Source organism: Miniopterus schreibersii (genome assembly GCF_964146895.1).
Source record: "Miniopterus schreibersii genome assembly, chromosome: 1".
In the NCBI taxonomy this organism is placed as follows: domain Eukaryota; kingdom Metazoa; phylum Chordata; class Mammalia; order Chiroptera; family Miniopteridae; genus Miniopterus; species Miniopterus schreibersii.
Window position 1 is genome coordinate 100,378,517 of NC_138101.1, and position 19,358 is coordinate 100,397,874.

Consider the following 19,358-nt stretch of genomic DNA (forward strand, 5'->3'; position numbering starts at 1 on the left):
GATAGTGAGTAAAAATAATTGAATTTATTTAAGAAAAGCGTTTGGGGGGTGGGGATATCCAAAGGGAAGGGCTACACACACCAGTCAAAGGGTATTGGGTCTATGGTGGCAGCAAAAAATACTTGGGAGGGTGAAACAAGGAGTATAGAAGCAGCAGGAGAACCTAGGCTGGGCTGCTTTGGTTCACTGAGAAGTCAGAGAGATTAGCAGGCCTTGGAGACAAGCTCTGGGGGCAAGCAGGGAGTAACTGCTGCTGTGGCTCTCCCCAGGTTGGAAGTCTCCTGGGGTCCCCTCTGAGTGATGAAGGGCAATGGAGATGGCCTTGGCATGCCCCCTGGTGGGGAGTGCATACTGGGTCCTTTGTTCTGAGCTATTTATCTCTTTTTTATAGGTGGAAATCTTAGGGGAGGTCTCAGAGGAGGGTCTTAATAGAATATTCATCAGAATCTTCATCTTAATAGAATATTTCTGGTATGCTCTTTCAGGTTCGTGGTTTCCGCTGATTGGTCAGTGCCAGGGCTGGGATCCTTAGTCTGTGTAGTTGGTCCTGAAGCAGCGTGGCACCACTTGTCTGCTTTTGCTGCTTTTTTGGGCCTGGAGCTGAAATTCAACTGAGGCCTAGATGTTAGCTTTAGGAAGGAGACACCAGGGGGTCTAGACCACATGACCAGTGAGTAATATGCTAGGGGAGGACCAACTACCCTGGGGACAAGGTTCTTTTCCCAGTTTTGCCCCTTGATAGGCACCTGGGGCTTCCTGTCCTGGTGAGTTTCTGTACCTGGCCCATTGAACACTTTATTTACGAGGGAACCGTCTGTCCTAAATCCCTCATTGTGCCCAGCAAGCATTTACGAGGTGTCTTCACTGTATGAAGGAATATAACCCATGGTAGAGGAAGTTGGGGGTCCACAAACATACTTGCAGGCCAGCTCAGTGTTCACTACTGGAAAGAAGGGAGCCATCTCCTTTTGCCACCCTCACATGTTTGCTGTTAGTTATTGTTGGAGAAAAATCTAGTGTTGGGTAGACTGGTGCAAGAATTAGGATTTGGCAGCCTGAAGTTGTTTTTGTTACAAGCTTAGGTTAGGAAGGGGTAGAAGGGAAGAAGGAAAACAGAATTTCCAACCAAAGTAGGTCTGCAACCAGCAGACCCCCTTTTTTGGGGGGTCTTTTAACAGCAATCTTTCTTGCCCCACCTTGCTCTTAGAAACTAATTTAAACTTTCCCCTCCACCTCCACCTTTGCAGCAGATTTTTGCTCTCTTCATATATAAATTAAAGTAAAAAAATTCTTTCAACTCCTTGTTACTCTTCCTTCTCTAAATTTATCTTTACATCTCCAAGGAAGAGAAGCTCTCTGTTGTCCATTCCTATTGCAAACCAACTAGATCAAAATTTTTCCATCAATCATTTCCACACCCATCCAACCTCTCTCTTTGTAATTTCCTCCTAAACTTCTGATCTCTTGCTACACTTTGTGAGTGATCTCATCAATTATGAAGGCTCTCAAATCTATAGCTCTAATCTGATGCCTTTTCTGGAGCTCAAGGTCCACATTTTTTGGTACTTACTGAATGTAACTTGAAATTATTCAAAACTTCAAATTCAGCAGGTTCAAGCAAAACTGATCATCTTCTGAACACTTCCTCCAAGTTTGCCCAACTTCCTGTATTTTCTCTCTCTACCTATACATTTAGTTGGTTACTTCAGAACTCTTTGAGTCATTCTTGACTACTGTTTCATTCATCTAAGCTAAATATTTATTTCTTGCTTATCCAATGCCAGGCAGTGTGCTAGGTGGTAAAGATATGGTGATGAAGAAGAGACATGTGGGGGAGAAAAACAAAAACATAGAGAAAAATGTTTAATTATAATCTGTGATAAGTGTCATGAATGAAACAGAGTGCAAAAAACAATGGTGGCAAGAGGGGGAGGAGATCACCTTTATATAAGGAGTCCTTGAGGAGGTGTCATTTTAACTGGGTTCTCAAGAACAAGACATCTGTTAGGATACTTTGACTACAAGCAATCTGTCTGTAGATTGAAGCAAACAAACTCATTTTAAAAAGGAACTAAGCTAAAAGCAGGTCATGGAGGCAGGCATGAGACTAGAATCTTCCCTTATCCCCCTCCCCCATCCCTCCAAAAAGTCAATCTTTACCTTCATTGAGTCTGTCTATTTGCATCTACAATAGCATTCCTTGGCGATGTCAAGGTAACTTCCCTTTTTCCAGACTACTGCACCAGGGTGGAGACCACAAATTCTCATTGTTATTGTTATTGTGTTAATTGTTGACTGTTAACTATTTGGTACCCACCTATATAAAAGAAGTACGTGTCCATCATTTTACTTTTTATTGAATCCCAGAGGCTCCCTACTCCCTTTGCTTTCTCCCACCTCTCTAATCTATCACCAGTGGATTTCATGTAACCCACATACATTTGTCACCAATGCATTTCATGTAACCCACATGCATCTCCTCTTTTGATTGTAATGTATAAAGTAAGGTGCAAAACTGCCATTCCCTGGAGCATGATCTCAATCCATTGAAATTTTGCTTCCTGGCAATTGTCAGTTTGGCTCAAATAAACTCATAAAAATTCTCTAACCAACTGAGATACCGGGCCAGGGCTTCAGGGCTTAGGCTCACTTCTTTCCTATAATATTTTTAGGGAGCCAAAGCAGAGCCTGCCTAGGCTCTCTCCTGTTGCTTCTTCTACCCTAAGTCCTTCATTTGTTTCACTCTCCCCAGCTTTAATAAACATACCTGGACTTGTTTTGTGAAATCTTTCCTGCACAAAGTCAAGAACCCCCACATTACCAACTGGCCTGAGCCAGACCTGCTCTGGGCTGGTGACAAGATCATCAGGATTATGTTATCTGACTACTATTTGTGGACATATAATCCAGTAGGTGTCCTCCTAAACCTCTTGGAAAATAAATCTTTCTTACTTGAAATGGAAACAAACCTATACATTTTGCTCAGCTAAGCCGTTGTTAAATTGGTTATAGTGTATTTACCTAGAATTGTACAACCATTTTCATACTCATGAATATTGGTGACTGTGCTCTAAATGGTATCTTGGAATAGGAGCTACTACAGACAATTATATACTGATGGTCCAAAGGTACTGAACACCAAACACAGCTCCACTGTTTGTCCTTGATATACAGACCATGTGTACATAAGGCAAAATAAAAAAAGGCTATGGAAGAGGAAATCTCACATGAATCCACCTGGTTATGCTTTCCTAAGGAAATTTTTTCTTTACAATCCAAAGCTGAGTTTTGGATTAGGTTAGGGTATTTGTTTACAACGTTGTCAAGCTCTACTTATCAATACAATCCTATCCTTTTTTCCTTCTTTCTTTTTCTTCTATCTTCCTTTCTTCCTTCCCACTCATTTTAAAATTCATTCATTTTCTCTCTTTGCAGCAGCACTGTATGACATTAAAAGTTATTTTATTTGGTTTTAAATCCATTTTTCTTGAGATTTGGAGGATTAACTTTAAAAAAATTTCTATTGATTTTTAGAGAGAGAGAGAAACATCGATGTGAGAGCACAAATTGGCTGCCTCCTGCATGCCCACAACCAGAGATGGAGCCTGAAAGCCAGGCATGTGCCCTCACCAGGAATCAAACCAGGAACCTTTCGGTGCATGGGAGGATGCCCAACCACTTGAGTACACCTGCCAGGGCTGGAGGACTAATTTTTTTCTCTGGCTTTTGTAGCATGGAAAGTTCTTTCATCTTGCTTTCACCACCAACCTAGCCATTAGAAGGATCTCCTTGAGGAGCTGAACCTCTAAATAGCAAGTCAGGAAGTAAGGCAGATCAAATGCAGAAAACTAAAATAAAGGATAAATAATACAGAGAGCTAATACTGTATGATGCCTTAAATGCTTAAATCTATTTGTTTTTTGGAAGAGTTTGAGAAGGGTAGGTTTTCAATCTTCTTTGAGTGTTTTGTAGAATTCACTAGTGAAGCCATCTGGTCCTGGAATTTTACTTTTGGGGAGGGTTTATTAAATAATAATTTTATTTTTCAATTACAGGTGATATACAATATTATTATTAGTTTTGGGTATACAACCCAGTGATTAGACATTTATATAACTTATGAATTGGTCAATCTGGTAAATCTAGTACCATCTGACACCACACATAGTTATTTCAACATTATTGACTATATTCCCTATGCTGTACTTTACATCCCCATGACTATTCTGTAACTACTAATTTGTGCTTCTTTATTTCTCCATCTTTTTCATCTTCTCCAATCTCCTTCCTATCTGGCACCTATCAAAATGTTCTCTGTGTCTATCAGTCTATTTCAGGTCTGCTTATTCATTTATTTTGTGTTTTAGATTTCACATATGTGAAATCATATGGTATTTTTCTTTCTCTGTCTGACTTATTTCACTCAGCACAATACCCTCTAGGTCCATTCATGCTGTTGCAGATGGCAAGATTTAGTTCTCTTTTTTAATGGCTGAGTTATATTTCATTATTTATATGCACCATCTCTTTTCTATCCATTCATCTATTGATGGACACTTAGGGTTGCTTTCATATCTTGGCTATTGTAAATAATGCTGCAGTGAACATATAGATGTATATGTCTTTTCAATTTTGTGTTTGGGTTTCTTTTGATAAATTCTAGTAGTGGAATTTCTGGCTCTTTCATTGTCTCTTGTTATAACCTTTGTTTTAAAGTCTATTTTGTCTGGTATAAGTATTGCTACCTCAGCTTTTTGTTTTTGCTTTTATTTTCATGAAATACCTTTTCTGTCTCTTCACTTTCAGTCTTTGAGTGTGTTTGCATCTGAAGTGAGTCTCCTGTAGACAACATATGTAAGGGCCTTGTTTTCTTATGCACTCAGTTACCATATGCCTTTTGATTGGAGCATTTTTATCCATTTTCATTTAAAGTAATTATTGACAGATATGTATTTATTGCCATTTTAGTATTCATTACTTTGATCCTTCTTCTCCTCCTCCTCTTTCTTCTTCAAGAAGTCCCTCTAACTTTTCTTGTATACTGGTTTGGTGGTGATGAACTTCCTTTAGCTTTAATTCTAAAATGATAGCTTTACTGGGTAAAGTAATCTTGGTTGTAGATCCTTGCATTTCATCACTTTGAATATTTTTTTGCCAATTCCTTCTGGCCTGCAAAGTTTCTGTTGAGAATACAGCTGACAGTCTTATGGGAGCTCCTGCTTTTCTCTTGCTGTTTTTAAGATGATCTCTTTGTCTTTAACATTTGGCATTTTATTTTATTTTTATTATTATTATTTTATTTTTATTTTTTAAATCCTCACCTAATGATATTTTTTCTACTGATTTGCAGAGAGAGTGAAGGGGGGGGGGGAGGAAGAAACATTGATGTGAAAGAGACACATTGATTGGTTGCCTCCCAAACGTGCCCCAGACTAGGGCTGGGGGTTGAGCATGCAACCTAGGTACATGCCCTTGACCAGAATCAAACCCAAGACCCTTCAGTCTTCAGGTCAATGTTCTAACTACTGACCTTTAAGGCAACATTTGGCATTTTAATTATGATGTGTCTTGGTGTGGCCCTCTTTGAGTTCAGCTTGTTTGGGGCTCTCTCTCTTCTTGGACTTGTCTGTCTACTTCCTTCACTAGGTAAGGGACATTTTCTGTCATTATTTTTTCAAATAGGTTTTCAATTTCTTGCACTCTCTCTTCTCCTTCTGGCATCCCCATGATATGAATGTCAGTAGGCTTGAAGTTATCTCAGAGGCTCCTTACACTATCCTATTTTTTTTTTTTTTGGCTGTTCTGATTGGGTGTTTTCTGCTTCCTTATCTTCCAAATTGCTTATTTGATCCTCTGCTTCATCTATTCTAATGTTGATTCCTTGTAACAAATTTTCATTTTAGTTATTGTATTCCTCACTTCTGACTGGCTCTTCTTATGTTTTCTATCTCCATTTTTGTTTCCTATCTCTCTGATGAATTTCTCACTAAGTTCATCTACTCTTCCTCTAAGTTCATTAAGCATCCTTATAACTGATGTTTTGAACTCAGCTTCTGGTAGATTGTCTCTATCTTATTTAATTCTTTTTCTGGAGTTTTATTATATCCTTTCATTTGGAACATATTTCTTTGTCTCCTAATTTTGGTTGGCCACTGTGTTTGTTTCTATGAATTAGGTAGAGCTGCTACATCTCCTGGTCTTGGTAGAGTGGTCTTGTGTAGTAAGTGTCCTATAGGGCCCAGTGGCACAGCCTCTCTGGGTCACCTGAGCTGGGCCCACTCCAGTTGTGCCCCCAGCCCCTGCCACAGCCACGCAGGCTATGTACACTCTCCTGTTGTAGTTGAGCCTTGACAGCTGTAGGCATATTGAAGGGAGGGATTTACCTCCAGGCTGATGAACTGTGTGAACTGACCACAGCTACAGTGAAGGAGCTGCTGTGTAGGGGTTGACCTCACAGAGTAAGGCTTGCTTCAGTAGGGCTCTGGTGCCTGATGAGTCCACCCCTTGAATGTGTCCACCCCTTGAATGTGTCTCTTCTGAAGCTGGCCACTGGGTGTGCTGGCTCTGGGGCCTCTTGAGAGGTGCAGGCCAAAGTCAGGTATGGCCTGTCCCCTGCCCGGGGCCACCTGGCATGAGTTATAAAGCAATCTGAAGATGGTGGCTACTTGTCTTCAGCTTGGAGGTGCCTAGGAGAGGTCAAGCTTCCAACCAAGGTTAGCTGCTGCTACTGCTGGGCTTGGGGTCACTTAGCAAGAGGTATGGTGTACACTGAGGCCAGGTGCTGCTTACTTGAGAGATTTTAGTAATGTCTGCAGCATGAGCTAAGACAGGCCGTTTGTATGGAAACAGTACCGGACAGCTTGGGAGGGCCTGAAAATGGAATGGGATAGGGTCTCAGGGAATCACCAGGGCATGGTGAACAATTTTAGGCAGGTTGATGGAGACTCACATATGGCGCCCTCCTGCTGGCTTGGTAGGGGAAGGGCCCAGAAAAGGAACTGGCCTTGCCAGCATTGCTGTCTGGGAGAAAGCTGCCCCTCCAACTCTTGCCTGAAAGTCAGACAATTCAGTTCCTCCCAATATGTCTTTGTCACCTTTCAAGCAACTGCCCCACTGTTGGAGCTCAGAGGGAGTGAATCCATTTATGGGCCCTTTAAGAAGAGTACCTGGAACTCCAGCAGCCCTCCACACTCAGCCACAATCTCTGCTGTTTTTCACAGCTGGAAATTATGGAGTTAGAACTAAAACACTGGGTTGGGTGTCCTGGTGTGGGGCTGGATATCTCTCCAGGTTTTTAACCACCACAAGTGGGTGTGGGACTGGCCATTCTGTGTCTCTGCCCTCCTACCAGTTTTGATGTGGCTTTTTCTTTATATCCTTAGTTATAGGACTTCTGTTCAGCTAGATTTCAGTTTGTTCTCAATGATGGTTTTTTTCATAGTTTAGTTGTAATTTTGATGTGGTTATGGGAGGATGTGAGTACCGCATTTACCTATACTGCCATCTTGACCCCAATCTTTGGGGAGGTTTTTGATGGTTGTTTCAATTTCTTTACTGTTGATAGGTCTATTTAGATTTTCCAGTTCTTTATGATTCAGTCAAGGAAGGTTATATATTTCTAATAATTTATCTATTTCTTCTAGGTTATTGTATTTGGTGGCATATAGCCTTTCATAGTATTCTTGTATAGTCCTTCATATTTCTGCAGTGTCAGTTGTAACTTCTCCTCTTTCATTTCTAATTTTTTTATTTGATTCTTTTCTTGTTTCACCTTAGTGAGCCTAGGCAGAATTTTGTCAATTTTATTTGCCTTCTCAAAGAGTCACCTCTTTGTTGCATTAATTTTTTTCTATTGTCCTTTATTTTACTTAAATCTGTTCTAATTTTTATTATTTTCTTCTTTCTACTGACTTTGGGCTTCATTTGTTCTTTTACTAGTTCTTTAAAGTGAAAAGTTAGGTTGTTTACTTGAGATTTTTCTTGTTTCTTGAGGTAGGCCTATAATGCTATAAACTTGCCTTTTGCTGCAATCTTCAAATTTTGATATGTCGTATTGTTATTCTCATTTGTTTCTATGTATCTTTGGATCTCTTATTTCTTCTTTAACCCAGTAGTTGTTTGGTAGCATGGTTTTTAATCTTCACATATTTATGCATTTTCCAGCTTTCTTTTTGCAGTTGGTTTCCAGTCTCAAACTATTATGGTCAGAGAATATATTTGGTATGTTTTAAATCTTCTTATATTTGTTGAAACTAGTTTTGTGCCCAACATATGCTCTATCTATGAGAATGTTCCATGAACACTAGGGAAGAATGTGTATATATTCTGGTGTTCTAGGATAAAAAGCTCTGTAAATATTGATTATGTCCATTTGGTCTAATGTGCCATTTAAGGTTGATATTTCCTTATTGATTTTCTGTTTGGATGACCTATCTATTGCTGTCAGTGAGGTAGTTAGATCCCCTACAATAATTGTATTTTGTCAATTTCTCCCTTTAGTTCTGTTAGTAATTGCTTTATATATTTTGGTGCTCCTAGATTGGGTGTATATGTATTGAAAAGTATTATGTCTTCTTGATGTATTGTCCCCTTTCTCATTATAAAATGTCCATCTTTGTTTCTTGTTACCTTAAGATTTTTTTTATTGATTTGAGAGCGAGACAGAGAGAGAAAGGAAGGGAGAGAGAAACATCGATTTATTGTTCCACTTATTAATGCATTCATTGGTTGCTTCTTATATTACCTTGACCAGGGATCAAGCCTGCAACTTTGGTAATGACAGTCTAACCAACTGAGCTACTGAACCAGGGCTCTTGATTTTTTTTTTTTTTTTAATCTTCAAATCTATTTTTACCTGCTATGGGTATGGCTACAACTCTTTTTCTCTGGATACACTTTGAGTCTATGTTTGTCTTTACAGCTGAGATGTGTCTCCTGAAGGAATCATATAGTTGAGTTTTGGTTTTTGATTCATCCTTCTACTCTGTGCCTTTTAATTAGTGAATTCAGTCTATTTACATTTAGGGTGATTATTGATATATAAGGACTTCCTATAGCCATGTTATCTTGTTTACTTGCTGCTCTATGTATCCATTGTTTCTTTTCTCTTGTGTTCTCATCTGTCTGCTATTTTAGTTTGGTGATATTCTATATATTTTTCCTCTTTTTTAAATTTTATGGGTCTCAGTTCTAGATTTTTATTTTGTGGTTACCATTATGTCTGTGCAAAGAAAGTTTCAGATGTACAACAGTCTTTTTTCTTTTGCTTGCATGTTATCTCCATTCATTCTTTCTCCCCTTGTCTTTTATGTTTTTGTTGTTACAGATTATCCCTGTTTATGCTATGCATTCATTTCCGAATTACGCTGGCTATTGTCTTCTTTTTTTTAAAAAAATACTCTTTTACCCCTGTAACCTTTATGTCATGTTTAAGTGTTTAATACCTCATTCTGAACAAGAATTGCAATTTCCTACTTCTGTCTATTTGTCATCTTAGTCTGTTTTGTATCCTTTTGCCTTTTTATTTCAGGTAAAAGAACTCCTTTTAGCACTTCTTATAATGCAGATCTTGCGGTGATAAATTTTTTCAGCTTCTGTTTGTCTGACAAGCCTTTATTTTCCCATTGTATTGAAAATATAACTTTGGTGGATATATTATTCTTGGCTGGTGATTTCTCTTTCAATATTTTGAATATTTGCTTCTCCTTGCTCCTGGCTTCTAGGATTTCTGCTGAAAAATCTGATGATAATTATCATCAGATGATAATCAGCCTAGTGGGGTTTCCATCTTCTTTTCCCTGGTTGCCTTGAGAATTCTTTCATTGCTGTAAACTTTTGAGAGCTTTAATACCATGTACCTTGGAGAATGTCACTTTACATTGAGATAATTAAGCGTTCTGTCAGCTTCTTGGATTAGACTCTCCAACTCTTTCTATAGGTTTGGGAAGTTCTTATTGATTATTTGTTTGAATAGACTCTCTGTTGCTCTTTCTAATCATGTTAAATCTCATAGAGTTCTTTCATTTTTTTTAACTTTCAATTTGCTTTCTTTCACCTGAATCATTTCTAGATTTCTATCTTCAGTGTCACTAATTCTTACCTCCATCTGGTCTGGTTTATTTCCTAAGCTCTCTAATTCATTCTTCATTTCATTTATTAAATTCTTCAGTTCCAGAGTTTCTGTTTGGTTCTTTTTACAGGTTTAATCTCTTTGGTAAAGCCTTTCTTTTGTTCATTGACTTTATTTCTTAGCTCACTGAACTGATTTTCTGAGTTTTTTTGTATCTCGTTGAGTTTTTTCAAAATTTCAATCTTGAATTCTCTGTCATTTAAGTCAGTCTTCCATGCCTTTAAGTTTATTTTCTGGAAATTTTTCATTTTCTTTCTGAGTTACCTTGTAGCCTTGATTATTAATTATACTTGATGAATTATTATTTCTTTGCTTGAGCATTTGAGGAAATGGAATATATATAGTAGTATATATACTTAAGTACTGTCTCACATTGTATGCGGGAAACGTGTTTATACATTTTACGTTGACTGGTAGTAGAGCGCGGGATAAAAACTGCCAGCAAACAATATGTTAACTGTTTAGCAGGTTAAGAAGTAGAGAGCTTTCTTTTGTTTTCCAATAGGTGGTGCTATAGCTCAAATTTTTGTTTTCTCTTACCTGAAGTATTGGGACTTCAGGGACCTCTGTTGGTGGTGTCACATCAACTGTGGAAAATCTGTATTCTCTGAAGAGGTGAGTGTTTTCTTTATGGCCCGGTTGCCTCCATTACAGGGCACCGCCGCCATGGTGGGGTGTGGCAGGCAATGGGTCTCCAAGCCTGCGTGTTCCCAGTGCTGCTTTCTTTGAGCCAGAAGCCACTAACCACACTGGGTTCCCATCCGGGGCTGTTTTCTTCTCAATGGGTATAATTGCAATGAGTACAGACCACTTGGACTAGAAAGTTGCTTCTGCCCTTTCACTATTTGCTGAGTTAGGATTGTAATGCTGGGTGGGCCACAGGATGGTGGGCAGGTTAGATCCCAGCAGTGGTGATGGTAGCTTGACCTCTGCCACCCTTTGCAGCGCTTCTCTGCTCTGACCATGGGCGCAGCCCCAGTATGTACCAGCCACTCAGGCTGGATTGCTGCCTTTGCCCCTCCTGTCTGCCCAGTGGGCATAGCATCTTTACCCTTCACAGTTATCTTGTGGGCTGGGGCATCAGGGAGTGCTGACTGCATTTGCCACACTCATCTCTGTCCTTCCCTCCAGTAGGCCTCCTCTGCTCTCTCAGATTCACTTTCATTTATTCATTCAAATAATGACTGAACTACTGATACTTACATGCTGTCTTCTGGTCATTGGGGACATTGTGTTGACAGGGTAAAGTCTCTGCCTCCACGAGTCTTGTATTCTGGTGGCATATAAATGGAAAATGGCTTTTAAAAACAACTTTATAGCCCTTGTACAGTGCCAGTGCCAGGTAGATGCTAGTGCTTCAAGTTGCTCCTGTTTTTAATTACATCCTGCCTTCCATTAAAAGAATCCAAGCCTAGCAGATCAACCTCCCATCTACTTGGAAAAATTGGAATCTGCTCTGAGAAAACTGTTATGTAGAAATGAAACAAGATACAATACTCACTTCCATTTGCCATATATTAAAAAAATTCTTCCTCAAATATAACAATAATTACTATGATACTTTATAGTTATAAAACATTTTAAGAAAGACTGTACTTGAGCTTCAAAACAACTACATTAGGTAGTCAGGGAGACAGCATAAATTGGAGGTTAGGAGGATGAACTGTAGATCCATGATTTATTCTCAGACCTTCAAAAAATTACTAACCCTGTCTTACCCCCAGTTTCCTCATATGTGAAATATTAACAGTCACTAGCTCATATGGTAGCCGTATAGATTAAAATAAAATATTTAAAGTATTTAGTGTGGTGTTTGACATATCAGACACTCAGTAAATGTGACTGTTTTCATTAGTGATGATACCATTTTTCATCTGATTTTATGGATAAAAAATGAAGTTACACATTTTGGCTGGAACTGCCACCTTCCAGCTGGAACTGCCACCTTCCAGTAATTTGCCAAAATGACTAACACAAAGGGAAAGAGGAGAGGCACCTGCTATATATTCTTTGGGCCTTTTAGAAAACATGGAGTTGTTCCTTTGGCCATATACATGTGAATCTACAAGAAATGTGATATTGTAGACATCAAGGGAATGGGCACTGTTCAAAAAGGAATGCCCTACAGATGTTACCATGGCAAAACTGGAGGAGTCTACAGTGTCACCCAGCATGCAGTGGGCACTGTTATGAACAAACAGATTAAGGGCAAAGATTCTTGCTGCCGGAGCCAGCCGGCAGGCGAACGAGGACCTGATTGAGGGGGTGAGGATTAGAAAAGAAAGAAAAAGACAAAAGGATGGGATCGGGAGGGCCACAACCAAGGCAGAGCTAAGTTAAGCTGAGTCAGGCTGAGGCCCCGAGTTTATTGATTACAAGCCTTTTATAGTGCAACCAAACAATACCCCAAGCAGTGAAACAATGCCCCAAAGCAGTGACCTTTACATATTCCATTCCTGCATATCCGCACCTGTTTATCGAGACTTGATGTCTCCAGGTAGAGCAATAAATCTATTGTGCAAAGCTTCTACTTCCCTAAAGCAATGTTTAATCTTAAAACTAAGCTACAGGGGGTAGAGGTGCTAGCTCAACCGACCCACCCTGCGGGTCAACGTGCCAGAGATTTCTCTCTAAGGCGGCGCTAGGGTCGGCGAGCCCCTGGAGAGACTCCAGGGCAGCACCCTACCAGGGAGACTATTCATGAGGGGCAGCCAGCCGGCTCCCCACATCTCCCCCTTTCTTTTCTAAACTAAAGATTTAGGCTCTAAGGCTTTTGGGCGGGTATGCAGGTGGAGTATGTAGTCCTATTTTTAGGACTTTAATATCTCTCAGGAGTGTCTTCAGTATGCAAGGTGTAATTAAGAAGCCAAGGACAACGAGAACAGCCAGTCCGGCCATTCCAAAAATTCCATGTTTCCAATCTGTTGCTGAGAGGAAATGTCCCCTCATTCCATCCACCCAAGATTGCGCCATTACTGCAAGTGAGGTGTCTATTTTAGGTGCTTCCCTTAAGGCCAGAATTTCTTGATGAAGTTGTATTAAGTCTAGAGAGACATTACCATCATGCCAGACCCCTGCTAAATGCTTTTGCACTCTGTCCCAGGGGTAGGAGGAGCTGTTATATTCCTTACGGGTCACACAAATGTGTTTAAAATCAGCATGACAGTCTAAGTCTAGCCGTAGTTTTAAACTTTGCACTTCTCGCCCTATGATGGTAAGGGTGTCATAAAGTGCATTAAGTCTTTCTTCTATCTTTAAATCTATCGCTTCCTGGGTTCCTAGTGCCTGAGTAACATTGGCACTAAGTTGATACACCTGATGCGCTGTTTGTATACTTTGAGACAGCGACACGGCCGCGGTGACACTGGCCGCAATGACGGCCACCAGGGCTGTAATTCCTGCAATAGGGAGGCCGATAAATCTCTTGCTCCGCAGGAGGAGCTCGGTGGTCTCTTTGATTACCTGAAGACCTCTATCATTATACCATTCCCCAGAAACATTTACAGGAATCATTACAAAGGTGGGTTGATACATGACCATAAGTTGATAGTTCAGAGATACATTATACACACAATTACTGAGGGTACAATTATTACATTGGATCTGCCAATATGAGGCGTCCCGAGTGATATTCAGGGCGCCCACGAGTAGGGCATAGGGTGGTGGGACACAGGCTTGTATTTTACGGAACTGCTGTGTCCACCCCATGAGGACTGCTGTATTTCCCCGTTCGTCATTGGTATAGATGTCTCCCCCCATGGCAGCAACGAGTCGCCACAGCTGAGTTTGAAATGGCCCCTGGTTCACTGACCAAAAAGACTCAGCAAGGGCCTTCCATTCCGGGCCTGATGCAGACCAATCATGCATTGGGGACCCCCCGGTTGCATTGATTACTGTACCGAGCTTCCCTCTACAGTTCATCCAATGTGGTTGCTTTGTACGATTGGTGAGATCAGGTTCACAGATAGGCACTCCTTCCGGGGGATTGGTGGCGCTCCCTACGGCAATCGTGCTAGGATACCATAGGTCCACATACCACCGTGTCCAATCTGAAGCCGATGAAACCCAAGGTCGTTGACGACCGTCAAGAGAAAAGACCCCACTGAGTACCGGCAATAAGGACTCAGACTTAGTAATGCCAATTTTAAAGCAACCTGCTACCCCGTCGCTTTTTGAAAAGCAGATGGGCTGATTTTTGGCGTGCCCATGATAAGTAAAGTTCGAGGCCTTCACGGGCTGAATATGAATACTGGAATGTCCTCCCACTGCCCAGGTGTCATTGGTGTAAATCACCACCTCCTCATGCTGCCATGTTACAGGTTGCAGCAGTGGAGGACTGGGCAGGTAGGCCCAGTGAACTGCCGCAGAGGCTCCAGGGGCGGCCGCGACCAGGGCTATCATAGCCAGAAACACCCGTTCAGGAGTGACCTCCATTCTCTGGTTCTGCACCATCCTCCTCGCCTGGTCGGTCAGTTGCGCGAGGGTCTCCGTCACCGAGTTCTGGGGCGCTGGGTTCCGTCGAGGCGGGGCTCGGCCGTGCATGGAGAAGTTTCTCATCCGGTCCACGAGTGTTCTGGGACGCGTGTCGTACCAGCCTCTCCGGGAGCCACCTCGGCGCTTCGGCATCCTGTGGAAAAACACACACATGCCCTCGGCCCCAGATTAATACCGGATCTGGCCCATGCCAAGCCCCATCAAGCGGATCCTTCCATCTCACCAAGGCTTGGTGCTTAGATGAACTCGGCTGCCAAAGCCTTTGGGCTGCAGAGTGACCTTCAGCATCCAAAATTAAAAAATTAAGAATAAAAAGAGCATGATTTAACTGATTCTGTGGGGTTAGGGGGTACAGCTCCCCCTTTTTTATTTTAATTAATTGATTTTTGAGGGTGCTGTGCGCACGCTCGACTATGCCTTGGCCCTGTGGGTTGTAAGGGATTCCAGTCTTGCTCTGAATTCCGAGTTGGGCGCAAAACTTCTGAAAACGCTGGCTAGTGTAACCAGGGCCATTATCAGTTTTTATTATTTTAGGTTGTCCTATAATGGCCATGCAGCGTAAGCAGTGAGCAATAACTTGAGTACTGGACTCACCCGGTAAGGCCGAGGCTATTATAAAGCCTGAATATGTGTCTACTGTAACATGAATAAATTTTTGCCTACCAAAGCTAGGGATATGAGTGACATCCATTTGCCACAGATGGTTGGGCAGCAGCCCTCGGGGGTTGACTCCATAATGAGGAACAGTAGTAAGAGCAGGACATGTGGGGCAGTCTTTTACTATTTGACGAGCCGCCTCTCTGGTGATTTTGAATTGGAGTCGGAGAGTATGTGCATTTTGGTGGTGCAGGGCATGGGATGCCTGGGCGGCGGGCACTCCGACGAGATAAAGTCGGGTAGCTTCATCTGCCCGTCTATTGCCATCAGCTAAAGGCCCAGGTAAATTAGTGTGGGCGCGGATGTGCCCAAAATAACAAGAGTGACTGCGATTTAAAATGGCTGTTTGTATGGCCAGAAATAATTGTTGAACAGTGGAGTTAGTGGTGCCAATAAAGGGCACAGTTTCAATACATGAGAGCCCTCGGACTACATAGTGACTGTCAGATATGGTGTTTATAGGCTTGTGTGCAAAGTCAATAAGCACCCGACATACAGTAGCCAATTCAATCTCTTGGGCTGAAGAATAGGGGGTGGTCCATCTGACAAGTCGTTGCTCATGCACATAGGCGGCGGTGCCCGATGAAGAGCCGTCAGTAAATACTGTATCAGCGTCAGGCAAAGGCTGGTCCGTCACTATCTTAGGAAAGATAACAGAATGCCTGAGAAAAAACTGCAAAAGTTTATCTGAAGGGTAATGATTGTCTACCTGTCCTGGGAATTCAGCTAGCGCGATTCCCCAAGGTGTGCATTTCTGGAATAACCAGTTTATCTGGGCCTGAGAATAAGGCACTAAGATGGCCGCAGGCTCTCGTCCGAAATATCGGCAAGATTCTTCTCGAGCCTGTTGGATAAGAATTGCCACATGCTCGTAATAAGGGGTTAACACTCGAGCAGGTGAAGATGGGAGATGCACCCAGCGGAGTGGGCGGTCCTGCCATAGGACGGCCGTGGGGGAGTGGGTGGTGGCCAGGATGCAGGCATACCAAGGCTTGTTATAATCACAAAAGGTCGCCTGCTGTGATTTTATGGCTGTCTCGACCCTTTGTAGGGCCGCCCGTCCCGCCTGTGTGAGTTGTCTTGGGGAAGACGGGCTTGAGTCACCCTTAAGAATGTCAAATAGGGGTTTTAACTCTCCAGTGGTTAGGCCTAAATAAGGTCTGATCCAATTAATGTCTCCAAGCAGCTTTTGAAAGTCATTTAGAGTATGGAGGTCATCCACTCTGATGGACACCTTCTGACAAGAAAATAGGTCAGGCTGAAGATGAAACCCCAAGTAAGCAAATGGAGGGTGACGCTGCACCTTCTCTGGGGCAATAATCAACCCCTGCTTACTCAAGTCCTGTTTAAGGTCTGCAAAAGCCCTAAGTAAAATTCCTTCCTGACTAGCTGCAATTAATATATCATCCATATAGTGACACAAATAGACAGTGGGATAGATCCGCCGGACTCGGGACAGAGCTGCGGCTACAAATTTTTGACACAAGGTGGGGTTATTTGCCATCCCCTGCGGCAGCACTCTCCACTGGTATCGTTGCATGGGTTCTTTGAAATTTGCTGATGGGACACTAAAAGCAAATCTCTTGCAATCCTGTGGATGAAGGGGAATAGTATAAAAACAGTCTTTCAGGTCAATAATTATTTTGAAAGTATCTCGGGGGATGGCCGCAGGAGTGGGCAGTCCTGGTTGAAGAGCACCCATAATTTCCATAGTTACATTAACTTTTCTTAAATCCTGGAGCAATCTCCATTTTTCAGATTTCTTTTTAATAATAAATATGGGGGAATTCCAGGGGGAGTTAGAAGGCTCTATGTGGCCCTGCCGGAGCTGGTCCTGCACCAGGTCCCTAGCGGCAGCTATTTTTTCCTCAGACAGGGGCCATTGATCTACCCACACAGGCTGATCTGATTTCCAAGTTATCTTATCAGCGTGGGTAACAGGAATATCAAAGGCCCCACCTAAAAATACCCTAGGCCAGCGCGACTAGGGCGCGGTTGAGGCTGCAAAGGTTTTGTGATTCCAGTTCCGGCCTTTTCTGTGCTAGGGCAAGCAGGGCATGCTCTCGGGGGTCTAGTATTTTAACCCCTGCCTGTCCAGCGTGCGGCAAGGCAGTCCTCGCTGCAGCAGCACCAAAACCCGTCCCAGGGTAACTAGGGGGGTCTTGTTTAAGGTCTATCGGCGGGGGGTCATCAATACCTCCTCTCCACCCGCCAGAGTCTGGACCCTGCAAGAGATCTCTCATCTGCTGTAACATTTTCTGCATCTCCTCCGCGGTAACTGCGGAGGGGGTAGGGCCAGACCTTTTTGTGCATTCCTCTGAAAGGAGTGCAAACTCCCCATATCTCTCTCTCTCATACTCTGCGGCAGCTTCTTCAAGATCTCCCTCTTCCTTTGGTGTAAGTCTATCAGGCCGACTATTGCCCACAAGGGGCCCCGGCTCAAGCGGGGGAGCGGTGGCCACATCCTCAGAGTGTGGATCTTTTACAGAGTCAGCACGGACCTCTAGGGGAGGATTCATGCGGGTGCCTTCATGGCGTGGGTCAAGGTTGTCCCTAACCAAATTCCAAAGAGAAAAGGTTTCTACTGGCATCTTTTGGGGTCCATGGGCCTGAAAATATCCCTGCAAGCGTTCTCCTACCTTATTCCAAGTTTCTAAACTTACTGTGCCCTCTTCAGGGAACCAGGGGCACACTTCCTCCACAAACTGCAAGAATGTACGCAGTTGCGAGGTACTAACCTTGGCGCCCCTAGAGCGGAGCATTGTTTTCAAGACTTGTGCGAACAGCATTCTACTATTTTCCTGTCCCATGATTTCCTTACTCCCGATGTACTAACCGCTCTCCCTGCTACTACGGTTGCACTTACCGAGCAGCGTGGTGCACCTCCTCCGAGCGGTGTCCTCTACCGTCGTCCCAGGTTTTCAGGTCCCTGTTCGGGCGCCACTTGCCGGAGCCAGCCGGCAGGCGAACGAGGACCTGATTGAGGGGGTGAGGATTAGAAAAGAAAGAAAAAGACAAAAGGATGGGATCGGGAGGGCCACAACCAAGGCAGAGCTAAGTTAAGCTGAGTCAGGCTGAGGCCCCGAGTTTATTGATTACAAGCCTTTTATAGTGCAACCAAACAATACCCCAAGCAGTGAAACAATGCCCCAAAGCAGTGACCTTTACATATTCCATTCCTGCATATCCGCACCTGTTTATCGAGACTTGATGTCTCCAGGTAGAGCAATAAATCTATTGTGCAAAGCTTCTACTTCCCTAAAGCAATGTTTAATCTTAAAACTAAGCTACAGGGGGTAGAGGTGCTAGCTCAACCGACCCACCCTGCGGGTCAACGTGCCAGAGATTTCTCTCTAAGGCGGCGCTAGGGTCGGCGAGCCCCTGGAGAGACTCCAGGGCAGCACCCTACCAGGGAGACTATTCATGAGGGGCAGCCAGCCGGCTCCCCACATCTTGCCAAGAGAATTAATGTACCAATTGAGTATATTAATCGCTCTAAGAGTCCAGATAGCTTCCTGAAACATGTGAAGGAAAATGATCAGAAAAATAAGGAAGCCAAAGAGAAAGGTACCTGGGTTCAACTGGAGCGTCAGCATGCTCCACCCAGAGAAGCACACTCTGTGAGAACCAATGGAAAGGAGCCTGAGCTGCTGAAGCCCATTCCCTGTGAATTCGGGGCATGATAAGTGGGCGGGGGGGGGGGGGGGGGACGACGACACACACCTCCATACCAATAAAAATGTTTCTCTTAATTTAGTAGAAGTGTGGCTTCCCTCCCCCCCAACAAATAAAGAAAACTTTGTGTCCAAAAAAAGAAAAGAAAAAAATGTGAAGTTACAAAGGTTAAGACTTAGGATTCACAACTATAAGATGGAGGGGCAGCACTCTGAACCCCAATCTTCTGACTCCAAAATCTTTTTTTGGTTAATTCTCACCTGAAGACATTTTTTCCCACCGATTTTTAGAGAGAGTGAAAGGGAGGGAGAGAGGGAGATATATAGAGAGAAACATCAATGTGAGAGAGACACATTGATTGGTTGCCTCCTGCAGGCACCCAAACAAGCTGGGGATCCAACCT

General features: G+C 42.8%; 1 protein-coding gene and 1 pseudogene across 2 annotated transcripts; one reads left to right on the forward strand and one right to left on the reverse strand.

Moving 5' to 3' along the window:
- Positions 1-11,627: 11,627 nt before the first annotated feature.
- Positions 11,628-18,362, reverse strand: LOC308561128 (endogenous retrovirus group K member 13-1 Env polyprotein-like). Its single transcript, XM_081145704.1, has 2 exons — positions 18,147-18,362; positions 11,628-14,756 (listed from the first exon to the last, which is right to left on the reverse strand). The coding sequence occupies exon 2, from the start codon at positions 14,753-14,755 to the stop codon at positions 12,887-12,889; it is 1,869 nt and encodes a 622-aa protein (XP_081001830.1). The 5' UTR covers position 14,756; positions 18,147-18,362; the 3' UTR covers positions 11,628-12,886.
- LOC308561135 (large ribosomal subunit protein eL21-like) lies at positions 12,094-18,963 on the forward strand (annotated as a pseudogene). Its single transcript has 2 exons — positions 12,094-12,343; positions 18,719-18,963. The product of its transcript is annotated as a large ribosomal subunit protein eL21-like (transcript).
- Positions 18,964-19,358: the final 395 nt, after the last annotated feature.

Excerpts from the sequence above, each read along its gene's own strand:
- LOC308561128 (XM_081145704.1), bottom strand. The coding sequence starts at position 14,755 with ATGCCGAAGCGCCGAGGTGGCTCCCGGAGAGGCTGGTACGACACGCGT.